Raw genomic sequence first — 13,483 nt, forward strand, 5'->3', positions numbered from 1 at the left:
CCATTTTGAGGTCTCTCCAGAGATGCTTAATTGGGTTTAGGTCAGGTCTCTGGCCTGGCTGGTCAAGAATGGTCACAGAGTTGTTCTGAAGCCACTTCTTTGTTATTTTCATTGTCTGAGGTCCAGAGCACTCTGGAAGAGGTTTTCTTCCAGGATATCTCTGTACTTGGCCGCATTCATCTTTCTTTCAATTGCAACCAGTCGTGCTGTCCCTGCAGCTGAAACACCCCCATAGCATGATGCTGCCACCACCATGTCTCACTGTGGGGATGGTTTTGGGCAGGTGATGAGCAGTGCCTGGTTTTCTTCACACATACCGCTTAGAATTATCACCACAAAAGTTCTATCTTCGTCTCATCAGACCAGAGAATCTTATTTCTCATAGTCTGGGAGTCCTTCATGTGTTTTTTTTGCAAACTTTATGCGGCTTTCATATGTCTTGCACTGAGGAGAGGCTTCCATCAGGTCACTCTGCCATAAAGGCCCGACTGGTGGAGGGCTGCAGTGATAGGTGACTTTGTGGAACTTTCTCCCATCTCCCTACTGCATCTCTGGAGCTCAGCCACAGTGATCTTGGGGTTCTTCTTTACCTCTCTCACCAAGGATCATCTCCCATGATTGCTCAGTTTAGCTGGACGGCCAGGTCTAGGAGGAGTTCTGGTGGTCCCAAACTTCTTCCATTTAAGGATTATGGACGCCACTGTGCTCTTAGGAACCTTGAGTAGTGCAGAAATTCTTTTAGAACCTTGGCCAGATCTGTGCCTTGCCACAATTCTGTCTCTGTGGTCCTTGGGCAGTTGATTTCACCTCATGATTCTAATTTGGTTTGACATGCACTGTGAGACGCCGCTCACATCAGCTGTATTTTGCCGCAAAGCCGGATCTGACACAAATGTGTTTCGGTTCCATTCTTTTCCAATGGAATCGCGGCAAGATGCGATCACATGCGATTGTGGATGGGATGACGCATGTGACCGCATCTTGCTGAGATTCCATTGGAAAAAAAATGGAACTGAAACGCATTTGTGCTGGGTCCAGCTTTGCGGAGAAATACCGCTGATGTGAGTGGCGCCTAAGCTGTGAGGTCTTATATAGACAGGTGTGCGCTTTTCCAAATCAAGTCCTATCAGGTTAATTACACACAGCTAGACTCCAATGAAGGAGCAGAACCATCTCAAGGAGGATCACAAGGAAATGGACAGCATGTGACTTACATATCAGTGTCTGAGCAAAGGGTCTGAATACTTATGATCATGTGATATTTCAGTTTTTCTTGTTTAATAAATTCGCAAAAACTTCGGCATTTCTCTTTTTTTCTGTCAAGGAGGGGTGCAAAATGTACATTAATGAGAAAAAAATGAACTTTTTGGAATCTACCAAATGACTGCAATGAAACAAAGAGTGAAATATTTAAAGGGCTCTGAATAGGTTCTGTACCCAGTGTATGTATATATATATATATACAGTACATATAATATTAGTGTGTGTGTATATGTATGTGTGTGTGTGTATGTATATATGTGTGTGTATACATACAGTACAGACCGAACGTTTGGACACACCTTCTTATCTCTAGAACAACCGTTAAGAGGAGACTTTGTGCAGCAGCCTTCATGGTAAAATAGCTGCTAGGAAACCACTGCTGAGGACAGGCAACAAGCAGAAGAGACTTGTTTGGGCTAAAGAACACAAGGAATGGACATTAGACCAGTGGAAATCTGTGCTTTGGTCTGATGAGTCCAAATTTGAGATCTTTGGATCCAACCACCGTGTCTTTGTAGAAAAGGTGAACGGATGGACTCTAGATGCCTGGTTCCCACCGTGAAGCATGGAGGAGGGGGTGTGATGGTGTGGGGGGGCTTTGCTGGTGACACTGTTGGGGATTTATTCAAAATTGAAGGCATACAGAACCAGCATGGCTACCACAGCATCTTGCAGCGGCGTGCTATTCCATCCGGTTTGCGTTTAGTTGGACCATCATTTATTTTTCAACAGGACAATGACCCCAAACACACCTCCAGGCTGTGTAAGGGCTATTTGACTAAGAAGGAGAGTGATGGGGTGCTACGCCAGATGACCTGGTCTCCACAGTCACCAGACCTGAACCCAATCGAGATGGTTTAGGGTGAGCTGGACCGCAGAGTGAAGGCAAAAGGGCCAACAAGTGCTAAGCATCTCTGGGAACTCCTTCAAGACTGTTGGAAGACCATTTCCGGTGACTACCTCTAGAAGCTCATCAAGAGAATGCCAAGAGTGCGCAAAGCAGTAATCAAAGCAAAAGGTGGCTACTTTGAAGAACCTAGAATATAAGACATATTTTCAGTTGTTTCACGCTTTTTTAAGTATTTCATTCCACATGTGTTAATTCATAGCTTTGATGCCTTTAATGTGAATCTACAATTTTCAGAGTCCTGAAAATAAAGCAAACTGTTTGAATGAGGAGGTGTGTCCAAACTTTTGGTCTGTACTGTATATATGTATATAAAATATAGGCCTACCTACGTCTTTCCAATTACTTCACCAGGAGCTTGTTTTCATTACACGCACCTGTGTAACTATAGATGAGCTGTGTTATTGCATCTTACCGTTCGGACGGCCGCCCCTTGCTGGCATCTTCATGAGCCTCATCAAGCAGCTGCATTTCCTCGCTGTTCATGTGGATGGAGCAGCGGTGATGGGGCAGGGGTTTGCCGTCGGGTGTGTTTGGTTTAGACAGAAAGTTTGGTAACCGATCAACAGCCACTAAAACAAAGAGAAAACTTTTTATCGGTTTCCTTGCTAAATAACATTTTAGTTTTTACGTAATTAAATATTATTCTATGCTCTACACTCCAAATCCATTGACTCTGCCCCCAATGCAGTTCAGGCTAGTTTACATTTGGCTGTAAAGCTGGTACATCGGATTACGACAAGAATAGTATCATTTCTATTGCTGTATTAGGACCTATACAGCCAGATCACTGGTTTCAATAGCAAAAGATTCCCTTTAAATGGACCAACCTGCTGTAAATAACTTTGCATTATTCTCTTTTGTTAGGTGATTAACAAAGAAAATCAGCTTTTTTTGGAGAACTGGGTAAAAAGTCATACAAGCTCTAAAAGGTAAAGCTATCTGAATGAGTGGCCTAGAAATACATTCCCTGTACCCAAATTCCTAGGCAGTTTTCAGAATCCACCATTCACAATAGGTGATATCACAGCCCACCTCCTCCAGCTTCTATATAATGACTGCCAACACCTCTACATACAGTAGATAACACAGGATTCAGCATTCACAATTGGTGATGTCACAGCTCACCTCCTCCCCTTCCTAAACAGTGATTAATAACACTTCTAGATCAGTGCTCCCCAATTCCAGTCCTCTAGGCGCACCAACAGGATTTCTTAGCACAGGTGATAATTTAATCACCTGCACAGGTAATGATTCCAGCTCCTGTGCATTGCTAAGGAAATCCTGAAAACGTGTTGTTGATGAGCCTAGAGGACTGGAGTTAGGGAACACTGCAGTAGATAACACAGGATCTACCATTCACAATAGGTGATATCACAGCTCACCTCCTCCCCCTCCTGAACAATGACTGATAACACCTCTATACACAGTAGGTAACACGGGATCCTCCATTCACAATAAGTGATGTCACAGCTCACCTCCTCCCCCTCTCCTGTCTAATAACTGATCACACCTATGTACAGTAGATAATACAGGATCCCTCATACAGAATAGGTGATATCACAGCTCACCTCCTCCTCCTTCTATACAATGGTTGATAACACCTTTATATACAGTAGATAACACAGATTCCACCATTCACAATAGGTGATGTCACAGGTCACCTCCTCCTCTACAGTACAACGACTGATGACAGATCTACATATTCTTATGCATTTAGCATTGTTTTAAGTCCTGTTCTGATTACACATTTCCTTAAGTTACATGTGCCTGTCTGGTAATGTAAGTCAGCGCTACGTAGGTTACTGGGATGAGCTGCACTGCCTAGTACAACCTCTCCATGACTAGGCCATCTATAAATATCCCTGGGTAGCCTATAAAGTGGAAATACTGTTTGCAAACATGAAATTATGATTTATTACATTCTGCTTTATTGTAGTGTATTTTAATATTTCATATCACTAAGTATATACTATATAGTATATTTAGACATATACTGTATATATATATATATATATATATATATATATATATATATATATTTATATATATATATATATAAAATTATATACACACTCGCTGACAAGCATAAGGGTAACAATGGTTTGAACTTTTGACTTTCAGTCTCCATATCTCACCATCCATTACAGCTTTGAGCGTGAGACGACCTTCATTTTATAGACAATCATCTTGGCTATCTCATACATAAATATGATTTGCAGCTATGTAGCATATGATTAGTTATGCAGATTCTTATGAAGTCACTGCATTGTTACTGTTTTACCTCTAAAAATCTAAATTTTAATTTGTATTAGTATTTTGTAAATCCACTTTTGGCTTTCACCTCTGCCTGAATCCTTCTGGGTTCTCGATCAGATTCTAGCAAATCTTCTAGAGGTTTCTTCTCCACGTTCCCAGTGTTGGTGTACACTGGTCGGATCACTTGGGATGTATACAGCTTTTCTATAACTCTACCCACAAGTGTTGGATTGGGTTGAGGTCTGGGGACTGTAGGGACAATCCAGCTCCTCTATCTCATTGTCATTGGACCATTTCTTCCCCAATCTCGCCGTGTTCTTCGGGTCGTTGTCCTGCTGGAACACTGTTGTTTTTTTCATACCCCTAGTACTAGAGTATATGAAGTAACTCATCTTGTTGGAAACTCACACATAGCTCAGCATTGAGACCACCATCCATCCTGGTCAAGTATCCAATGCCTTTGGTTGTGAACACCCCCATATCATCAGGCTTCTCCACTGAACTTGACAGTTTCTTCAATTTCTCAATCCATTAGCCCCTTTATCCCTTTGTTTCTTACAGACCCATTTGCCCCCATCAGAGCCGTCTATTGACTTTCATTTCATTGCGCCAAATCCCCCGTTTCCAATCTTCTATTTTCCACTTTTCTTACTTCTTTGTAAACTGGAGCCGACGCTTCTTATGATGATATTGAATTTGAGGCTTCTTCACCTTTTTTCGGGCCACCATTCCAGACTTGTGTAACGTGCGTCGCTCGATGCTTGCATGGACGTCTGTGGTCTCACTATTGTGGAGCATACGAGCCGCCTGCACTGCTGGGTTTGTTGCTCCAAAAGTGATGAGACGACTTGTTAATATTTTGCCTGGACGTCACCTCTTGACTTTTGAATGGATGGACGGACTTTGTTCTTCTTCTTTCATCTGTCATGGCCTCACATGATGCAGTTTAGTAATTTTCTTGGCTGAGAGACCGCTATCGATGAGCTGGATGATCATGTTTCTCTTTTCTAGGGAAATCTTCTTCATGGCTCCTCGATTCAAACCGGTGACCGTTCACTTGGGAATCAACCTAACACACTGAGCTATTAGGGAATGTGAGAACAGGTTGTAATTTGTAGTATACAGAAAGAAACAGATTTTTCCACCAGAAGCAAAACAGTAACAATGCAGTGACATGACAAGCTGCATAACTAATCATATGCTAAATAGTTGCAAGTCAAATTTATGTATGAGATAGCCAAGATGATTGTCTATAAAATGAAGGTCGTCTCACACTCAAAGCTGAAGTGGATGGTGAGATATGGAGCCTGAAAGTCAAAAGGTCAAAACATTGTTACCCTTTTGCTTGTCAGGGTACGTAGTCTTGTCTTTCATTTATACAGTGTGTCCATCCATATCCTGTCCACCGCCATTAACTTGAGAACGGCGTCAGCTATAGGCATAGAAGTGGTGTCTAGGTATAGTAAAGTAGCCATGCGCTATGCAATGAAACCACCTATAGCGCCACCTGGTGGAAAAAAATGGAGTTAGCATTTTTATCTTGAAAACGGAACGAGATAGAGGAAAAAAAGTGAATTAAGAAATTGTAGGGCATCATCAATTCAATACGAATCGACACCTTGCATACAGAAATGCTATGATTAGAACGTGTAAAACTCACAAGGCTGCGGACGTGAAGCGATACCTCATGGAGACCTTCCTACAAGTCATTGGGTATGGTGGCTGCATGGAGTGGCCGCCACGCTCACCTGACCTGACCCCATTGGACTTCTTTCTGTGAGGTGACATCAAACAGCAGGTGTATGCGACCCCTCCACCAACCTACGACGGCGTATCACAGATGCTTGTGCAAACGTGTCACCTACCATATTACACAACGTGCAGCAAGATGCAGTATGCTGTGCAGAGCCCAGATGTGCATTGCAGCTGACGGGGGCCACTTTGAGCATCAACGTTAAATGAGCGCCATATGCGTAACCAGCATTCAATGTTTAAGGGGGGTCATGGGTTTCATATCATAGCATTTCTGTATGCAAGGTGTCGATTCGTATTGAATTGATGATGTCCTACAACTTTGCAATTCACTTTTTTCTCTATCTCGCTCCATTTTTGAGATAAAAATGCTAACTCCGTTGTTTTCCACCAGGTGGCGCTATAGGTTGTTTCATTGCGTAGCGCATGGATACTTTACTATACCTAGACACCACTTCTATGCCTATAGCTGCCGCCGTTCTCAAGTTAATGGCGGTGGACAGGATATGGGTGGACACACTGTATAGTGATGGTATCAATAGTTTTGGTCTGAAAAATTCGCGAAAAACAAACCCACGAAACTAAAACAGGTGATCAAAGTTACCCCCAGAAATACAACCAGGTAAAACATGGATGGGTCAGGGCCGCCAAACAAGAGATGTTTTTTGTTAGTAGTTTTCTGCTTTCAACTCATTGTCTAGGTTCATAGTGGTGAAGTCCAAACTCTTTTACTCTATATGTGTTCGGGATCCCATTTTTTTCCCATCTCGAGGATCCCATTGGACTTGAATCGCACTTTTGCTACAGTACAGCATGCGATGGAAACTATGTGGAGATCCTTCCCTGGAACAACGCCTAGATATTCCATGAATGTGGCAGGTGCCTCGTGAAAGATGTCTCAGGATGCAGAAATAAATCACGCTGTGTAGAATCCACAAGCACAGGACGAGGACTGAACCCCCCGTATCTGCTGACGCCGCCGCTTCCACAGCTCATTCACTACCCACATCTAAACAATGGCGTAATTACTTTTTAATAGAGTAAGAAAATACATTCAGATTGAGGAATTTCAGCATATTTCACCAATGACTTCATTGCTCAGCATATTTATACAAGCAGAAATAACCCAGAAGAAGAAGTCATTATGGATTGTTCTATTCAGCCATTGTGGATGTAATGTGGAGCAGGTGCTGTACAGAAGAGCTGTGGAATAATGAAAACGGTGCGTGTGCATACATCATGCTGATTCAGCCCCGTTCACTTCAATGCTGCAGTACCAGAAATAACCTATAGACAAGGGTGGCGCTGTTTCTGGAATAAACAAAAACTTAGGGTCTGATTCATCATTTGCAGGTTTTTCCAGTGGCTTTCTTTTTATGGGCGGCACGGCGGCTCAGGGGTTTGCACTCTACGGTGGCTCAGTGTTTAGCACTGTACGGCGGCTCAGTGGTTAGCACTGTATGGCGGCTCAGTGGTTACCACGGTACGGCGGCTCAGTGGTTAGCACTGTATGGCGGCTCAGTGGTTAGCACGGTGCGGCGGCTCAGTGGTTAGCACGGTACAGCGGCTCAGTGGTTAGCCCCGTACGGCAACTCAGTGGTTAGCACGGTATGGCGGCTCAGTGGTTAGCACTGTATGGCAGCTCAGTGGTTAGCACTGTACGTCGGCTCAGTGGTTAGCACTGTACGGTGGCTCAGTGGTTAGCACTGTATGGTGGCTCAGTGGTTAGCACAGTTCGATGGCTCAGTGGTTAGCACTGCAGCCGTGCAGCGCAGGGGTCCTGGGTTCAAATCCCACCAAGGACAACATCTGCAAGGAGTTTATATGTGTTTGAATGGTTTCTCCGGTGTCTTCCCACACTCCGTAGATCTAGATTGTGAGCCCCAATGGGGACAGTGTTGTCAATATATGTAAAGCACTGCGGAGTTAATAGCGCTATATAAATGAATATATTATTATTATTATCTTGTAACAAATTTCAAGAGACACTGGCGCTAAATAGGAAGAAGGGTGAAATGAGAGCGGGCAATAATTAAAAACTGTTATGAAAAAAATGTTAAAAAGAGTATTTATATAAAAAATATTTGTTAATAAGATGACAATAAAAACATAGCATAAAATAGGAAATACAGTGTGTCCACCCATATCCTGTCCACCACCATTAACTTGAGAACGGCAGCAGCTATAGGCATAGAAGCGGTGTCTAGGTATAGTAAAGTAGCCATGCGCTACGCAATGAAACCACCTATAGCGCCACCTGGTGGAAAACAACGGAGTTAGCATTTTTATCTCGAAAACGGAACGAGATAGAGAGAAAGAAAGTGAATTATAAAGTTGTAGGGCAGCATCAATTCAATATGAATCGACACCTTGCATACAGAAATGCTATGATTAGAACGTGTAAAACTCACAAGGCTGCGGACGTGAAGCGATACCTCATGGAGACCTTCCTACAAGTCATTGGGTATGGTGGCTGTGTAGAGTGGCCTCCACGCTCACCTGACCTGACCCCATTGGACTTCTTTCTGTGAGGTGACATCAAACAGCAGGTGTATGCGACCTCTCCATCAACATTGCAGGACCTACGACGACGTATCACAGATGCTTGTGCAAACGTGTCACCTACCATATTGCACAGCGTGCAGCAAGATACAGTATGCTGTGCAGAGGCCAGATGTGCATTGCAGCAAGATACAGTATGCTGTGCAGAGGCCAGATGTGCATTGCAGCTGACGGGGGCCAATTTGAGCATCAAAGTTACATGAGCGCCATATGCGTGACCAGCATTCAATGTTTTGGAGGGGTCATGGGTTTCATATCATAGCATTTCTGTATGCAAAGTGTCGATTCATATTGAATTGATGATGCCCTACAATTTTTTAATTCACTTTTTTTTTCTCTATCTCGTTCCGTTTTCAAGATAAAAATGCTAACTTCGTTGTCTTCTACCAGGTGGCGCTATAGGTGGTTTCATTGCGTAGCGCATGGCTACTTTACTATATCTAGACACCACTTCTATGCCTATAGCTGCCGCCGTTCTCAAGTTAATGGCGGTGGACAGGATATGGGTGGATACACTGTATAACAAATGTCAGGGGAGGGCGTAGTCCTGGTGCATATTGCACCTGACAGGTTCCCTTTAAAAATAAAAATAAAACGTGGTATCAAATGTGAATAAAGATTTGGATACAAGTGTATAGGGCTCCTTAGTAATGTTACAATAATTGCAGTATCACAATAATTACATGAAATGCAGGCTTGTCTTGAGGTGAGGTGTTCATAACAGCTGGGAGAGGGGAAGAAATGGCTCATAAGTGGAGACAGAAGCCGTTTTCCACATTGCAAACTTCTTGTATTGACTCAGATTATAGATTTACAGAAAGTTTGTTGAAAATATAGTGTCCACTTAAACAGTGTAAGGGCAGGCCATTTACTCCTTTAAACCCCCTGAATAAAATTTTTAAAAAAGGGCCTCGTTAGGAAAGATCTGTAACAATTTTGCTTATTTAGATATTCAGGTAATTTTTGCATTTTTTTTTCATGATATGTAGGGCATCAAATTTTTTATTTTCATGCTTTGTCACATATTTATCGTTGGAAAAATAAAGGAAATATGGGTTTTATGTTTAAATTTTTTTTTAATTACTTAAAAAGACCACCAAAACCATTTGTAATTTTAGTCTTAAATTTTAGACACTTTTTTGGGGGGTGACAGGGCTAGTTGCAGCAATTTGGATTGATAAGGACATTTTTTAATTAATTTACTTTTTGCTGTTTTAAATGTATTCATTTGTCATTTATTTCACATATTTTGCCCTCCATACAGTCATACAAGACACGCTGAGCCCGCATCTTTCCCCACAATTGGATATATTGATGGAAAAATTAAAAAAAAGTCATGGCTCTTGCAAAAAGAGGAACAAAAAACAAAATTGAAAAATCACCCGGGGGTGAAGGGTTTTTTTTTGTTTTTTTTTAACCTAATTTCTCTGTAACTGGGGCTAGCATATTAGCCCTAGTTACAGTGGAAATGTAGTTTTCTGGCTGCATAGCAAAGCTTGCAGAGTTTCCTAAGTCCCAGCAGCTTCTGCTGCCTCCCTAAACCTAGTGATCATATGTCTAGTGAATTTGGAGAAAGATACGCCATGTCTGCTGCCTATATACTGTGTACAAAAAGCTGGTTTGGTCTTGTGTATACAGCAATCAGGAAGGTTAAAAAGATAATAAATAGTCTCTGGCTTTTTTATGGGTAGCCCGGCTGTTTCTGGTAGCAGACTCCCCGCTCCTACAACTACTGCATGGTTACATGCAGCTTTTCTACTCTGCAATGACGTTTCAGAACATGGACCTCACATCTTTATCATCCATGGGCGATCCGAAAGTGGTTAAGCCTAAACAAATATTTTTTATCACTTTGTCTTGAAAAGGAAAGAAGATAATGTGACCAAGAAGCAGCATTCTTACTTTTTTACAGTGCTTACCACAAAGGTAAGAAATTTCAAAATTCTGTATCACCTGTATTTACAGCCCCATCTTCTGCTGTTATTCTATGAAATTTATAGATAAACCCACTGAGTTGTATTTTGAATGATGTATGATCTTCTGTATATTTTTTTGTTCTAATAATTTGTTTAAATGTTTGACGCTACTGTGTACAAAGCACCGATTTAGTGTTATGTATACAGCAATTGGGAAGGCAAAAAGGGTAATCATAAGCCTAGTAATCATATGTCTAATGGATTTAGAGAAAGATACACCATGTGTGCTTCCTATATGCTGTGTATAAAAAGCTGGTTTACTGTTGTGTATACAGCAATCACGAAAGCAAAAAAGGTAATAAATCATCTCTGCCCTCTTTATAGGTAGCCCAGCTGTTTCTGGTAGCCGTCTCCCTGCTCCCACAGCTGCATGGTCGCATGCAGCTTATCTACTCTACAATGACATTTCAGAACATGGACCAGCCACCCTTTATCAACTATGAGCGATCCAAAAGTAGTTAAGCCTAAAAAAACTTTTTAGATCACTTTATCTTCTTTCCTTTTTAAGACGTTGTGACCAAGAAGCAGAATCTAACATTTTTTACGGTGCTAACCACAAAGGTAAGAATTTTCATAAATCACCTGTATTTACAGCCCCATGTTCTGCTATTATTTCTCTGTGAAATTTATGGATAAATGTACTAAGTTGTATTTTGAATGCCATATGATTTTCTGTATATTTTTTATTCCATGTATCTTAGATTAAAGTTTTGACGTTTCCTATATACTGTATCACCTGTATTTACAGCCCCATCTTGTGCTTTTCCTCTATTATTTCTTTGTAAAATTTATGGATAAATCCACTTAGTTGTATTTTGATTGATGTATGATGTTTTGTATATATTTTGTTCTATTAATTTTAGTTTAAATGTTTGATGCTTCCTATATACGGTGTACAAAGTGCTGATTTAGTGATTTGCGTATACAGCAATTGGGAAGGCAAAAAAGGTAATAAATCATCTCTGCCTTCTTTATGAGTAGCCCATCTGTTTCTGATAGCCATATCCCCACTCCACAACTGCATGGTCGCATGCAGCTTTTCTACTCTACAATGACAGATGTCCAGAACATGGACCTCCCATCCTTTATCATCTATGGGTGACCCGGACGTGGTTATACCTAACGAAAAACTTTTTGCTCACTTTATCTTCTTTCCTTTTCAAGACATTGTGACCAAGCGGCAGCATTCTTACATTTTTTACTGTGCTTATCACAAAGGTAAGAAATTTTATAATTCTGTATCACCCGTATTTACAGCCCCATCTTCTGCTGTTCCGCTGTTTTTTCTCGGTGAAATTTATGGATAAATCCACTACGTTGTATTTTGAATGCCATATGATTTTCTGTATATTTTTTTATTCCATTAATCTTAGTTTAAAGGTTTGACGCTTCTTATATACCGTGTACAAAGCGCTGATTTTGTGTTGTGTATACAGCAATTGGAAAGGCAAAAAGGTAATACATTTTTTCTGCCTTTTTTATGGGTAACCCGGCTGTTTTTGATAGCCATCTCCCTACTCCCACAGCTGCATGGTCACATGCAGCTTATTTACTCTGTAATGACATTTCAGAACATAGACCTCTTAGATGTTTATTATCTACTGGCGATCAAAACTGGTTAAGCCTAAAGAAAAACGTTTTGATCACTTTATTTTCTTTTTTAAGACTTTAAGCCGTTGTAACCAAGAAGCAGCATTCTTACTTTCTTTACGGTGTTTACCACAAAGGTAAGAAGTTTCATAATTCTGTATCACCTGTATTTACAGCCCCATCTTCTGCTGTTCTTCTATTATTTCTTTGTAAAATTTATGGGTAAATCCACTGAATTGTACTTTGAATGATGTATGATGTTCTGTATATTTTTTGTTCTATTAACTTTAGTTTAAATGTTCTTTATACTGTGTAGAAAGCGCTGATTTAGTGTTGTGTATGCAGCATCATCTCTGCCTTCTTTATGGGTACCCCGAGTGATTCTGATTTCCCCACTCCCACTACTGCATGATAATGCAGCTTATCTACTCTGCAATGACATTTCAGATCATGGACCTCCGATCCCTTTATGATCTATGGGCGATCTGGAAGTAGTTAAGCCTAAAGAAAAACTTTTTATCATTTTATCTTCTTTCTTTTTGACCTAGAAGCAGCATCCTTACATTTTTTACTGTATTTACCACAAAAGAAAGAAATTTCATAATTCTGTATCACCTTTATTTAGAGTCCCATCATTCTCTATTATTTCTCTGTGAAACTTATGAATAAATCCAATGAGTTATATTTTAAATGATGTGTGATTTTCTGTATATTTTCTGTTCTATTGGTTTTAGTGTAAGTGTTTGACTCTTGGCATGTAATAGGTGTGTATTTGGTCAATACAGTGGGAACTTAGAGGAGTTGGCCTACAAATAACATCTATCCCCTATTCATTGGATGGGTAATAAAGGTGGGGATCCTACTGCTGAGACCCAGACCCATGTTTCCCATTTCCCAAGTTGTACATTACAGCTGTATTTAGTGTCTATAGAGCAATCCCTTTAACTCTCTTGTACCCACCCACGGGGCCCCCTCAGGCTCCAAGGTCCTAATAAGGTTTCTATCTTTTTCATTCATTGACAGGGACAGGTATAACACATCTAAATGCGGATTCTGGAACATTTTTTTATTTTTCTTCTTTTCACCTTTGTTCCAAAGTTACGCCCCTTTAGTAATAGAGGTGCAAATTTTCCATTTTACCAACTGGGCGTGTACCACAGAACTTCTGTGATCA

General features: G+C 40.9%; 1 protein-coding gene across 1 annotated transcript in view; it reads right to left on the reverse strand.

Annotated features, from left to right (window-relative positions):
* Positions 1-13,483, reverse strand: part of PYROXD2 (pyridine nucleotide-disulphide oxidoreductase domain 2) — a 140,493-nt gene that overhangs the window by 51,094 nt on the left and 75,916 nt on the right. Inside the window, exon 12 of the mRNA XM_075352240.1 lies at positions 2,586-2,742. Within this exon, the coding sequence (XP_075208355.1) occupies positions 2,586-2,742 (157 nt within the window). The remainder of the gene's footprint in view (positions 1-2,585; positions 2,743-13,483) is intronic.

Source organism: Anomaloglossus baeobatrachus, chromosome 5, assembly GCF_048569485.1.
Source record: "Anomaloglossus baeobatrachus isolate aAnoBae1 chromosome 5, aAnoBae1.hap1, whole genome shotgun sequence".
In the NCBI taxonomy this organism is placed as follows: domain Eukaryota; kingdom Metazoa; phylum Chordata; class Amphibia; order Anura; family Aromobatidae; genus Anomaloglossus; species Anomaloglossus baeobatrachus.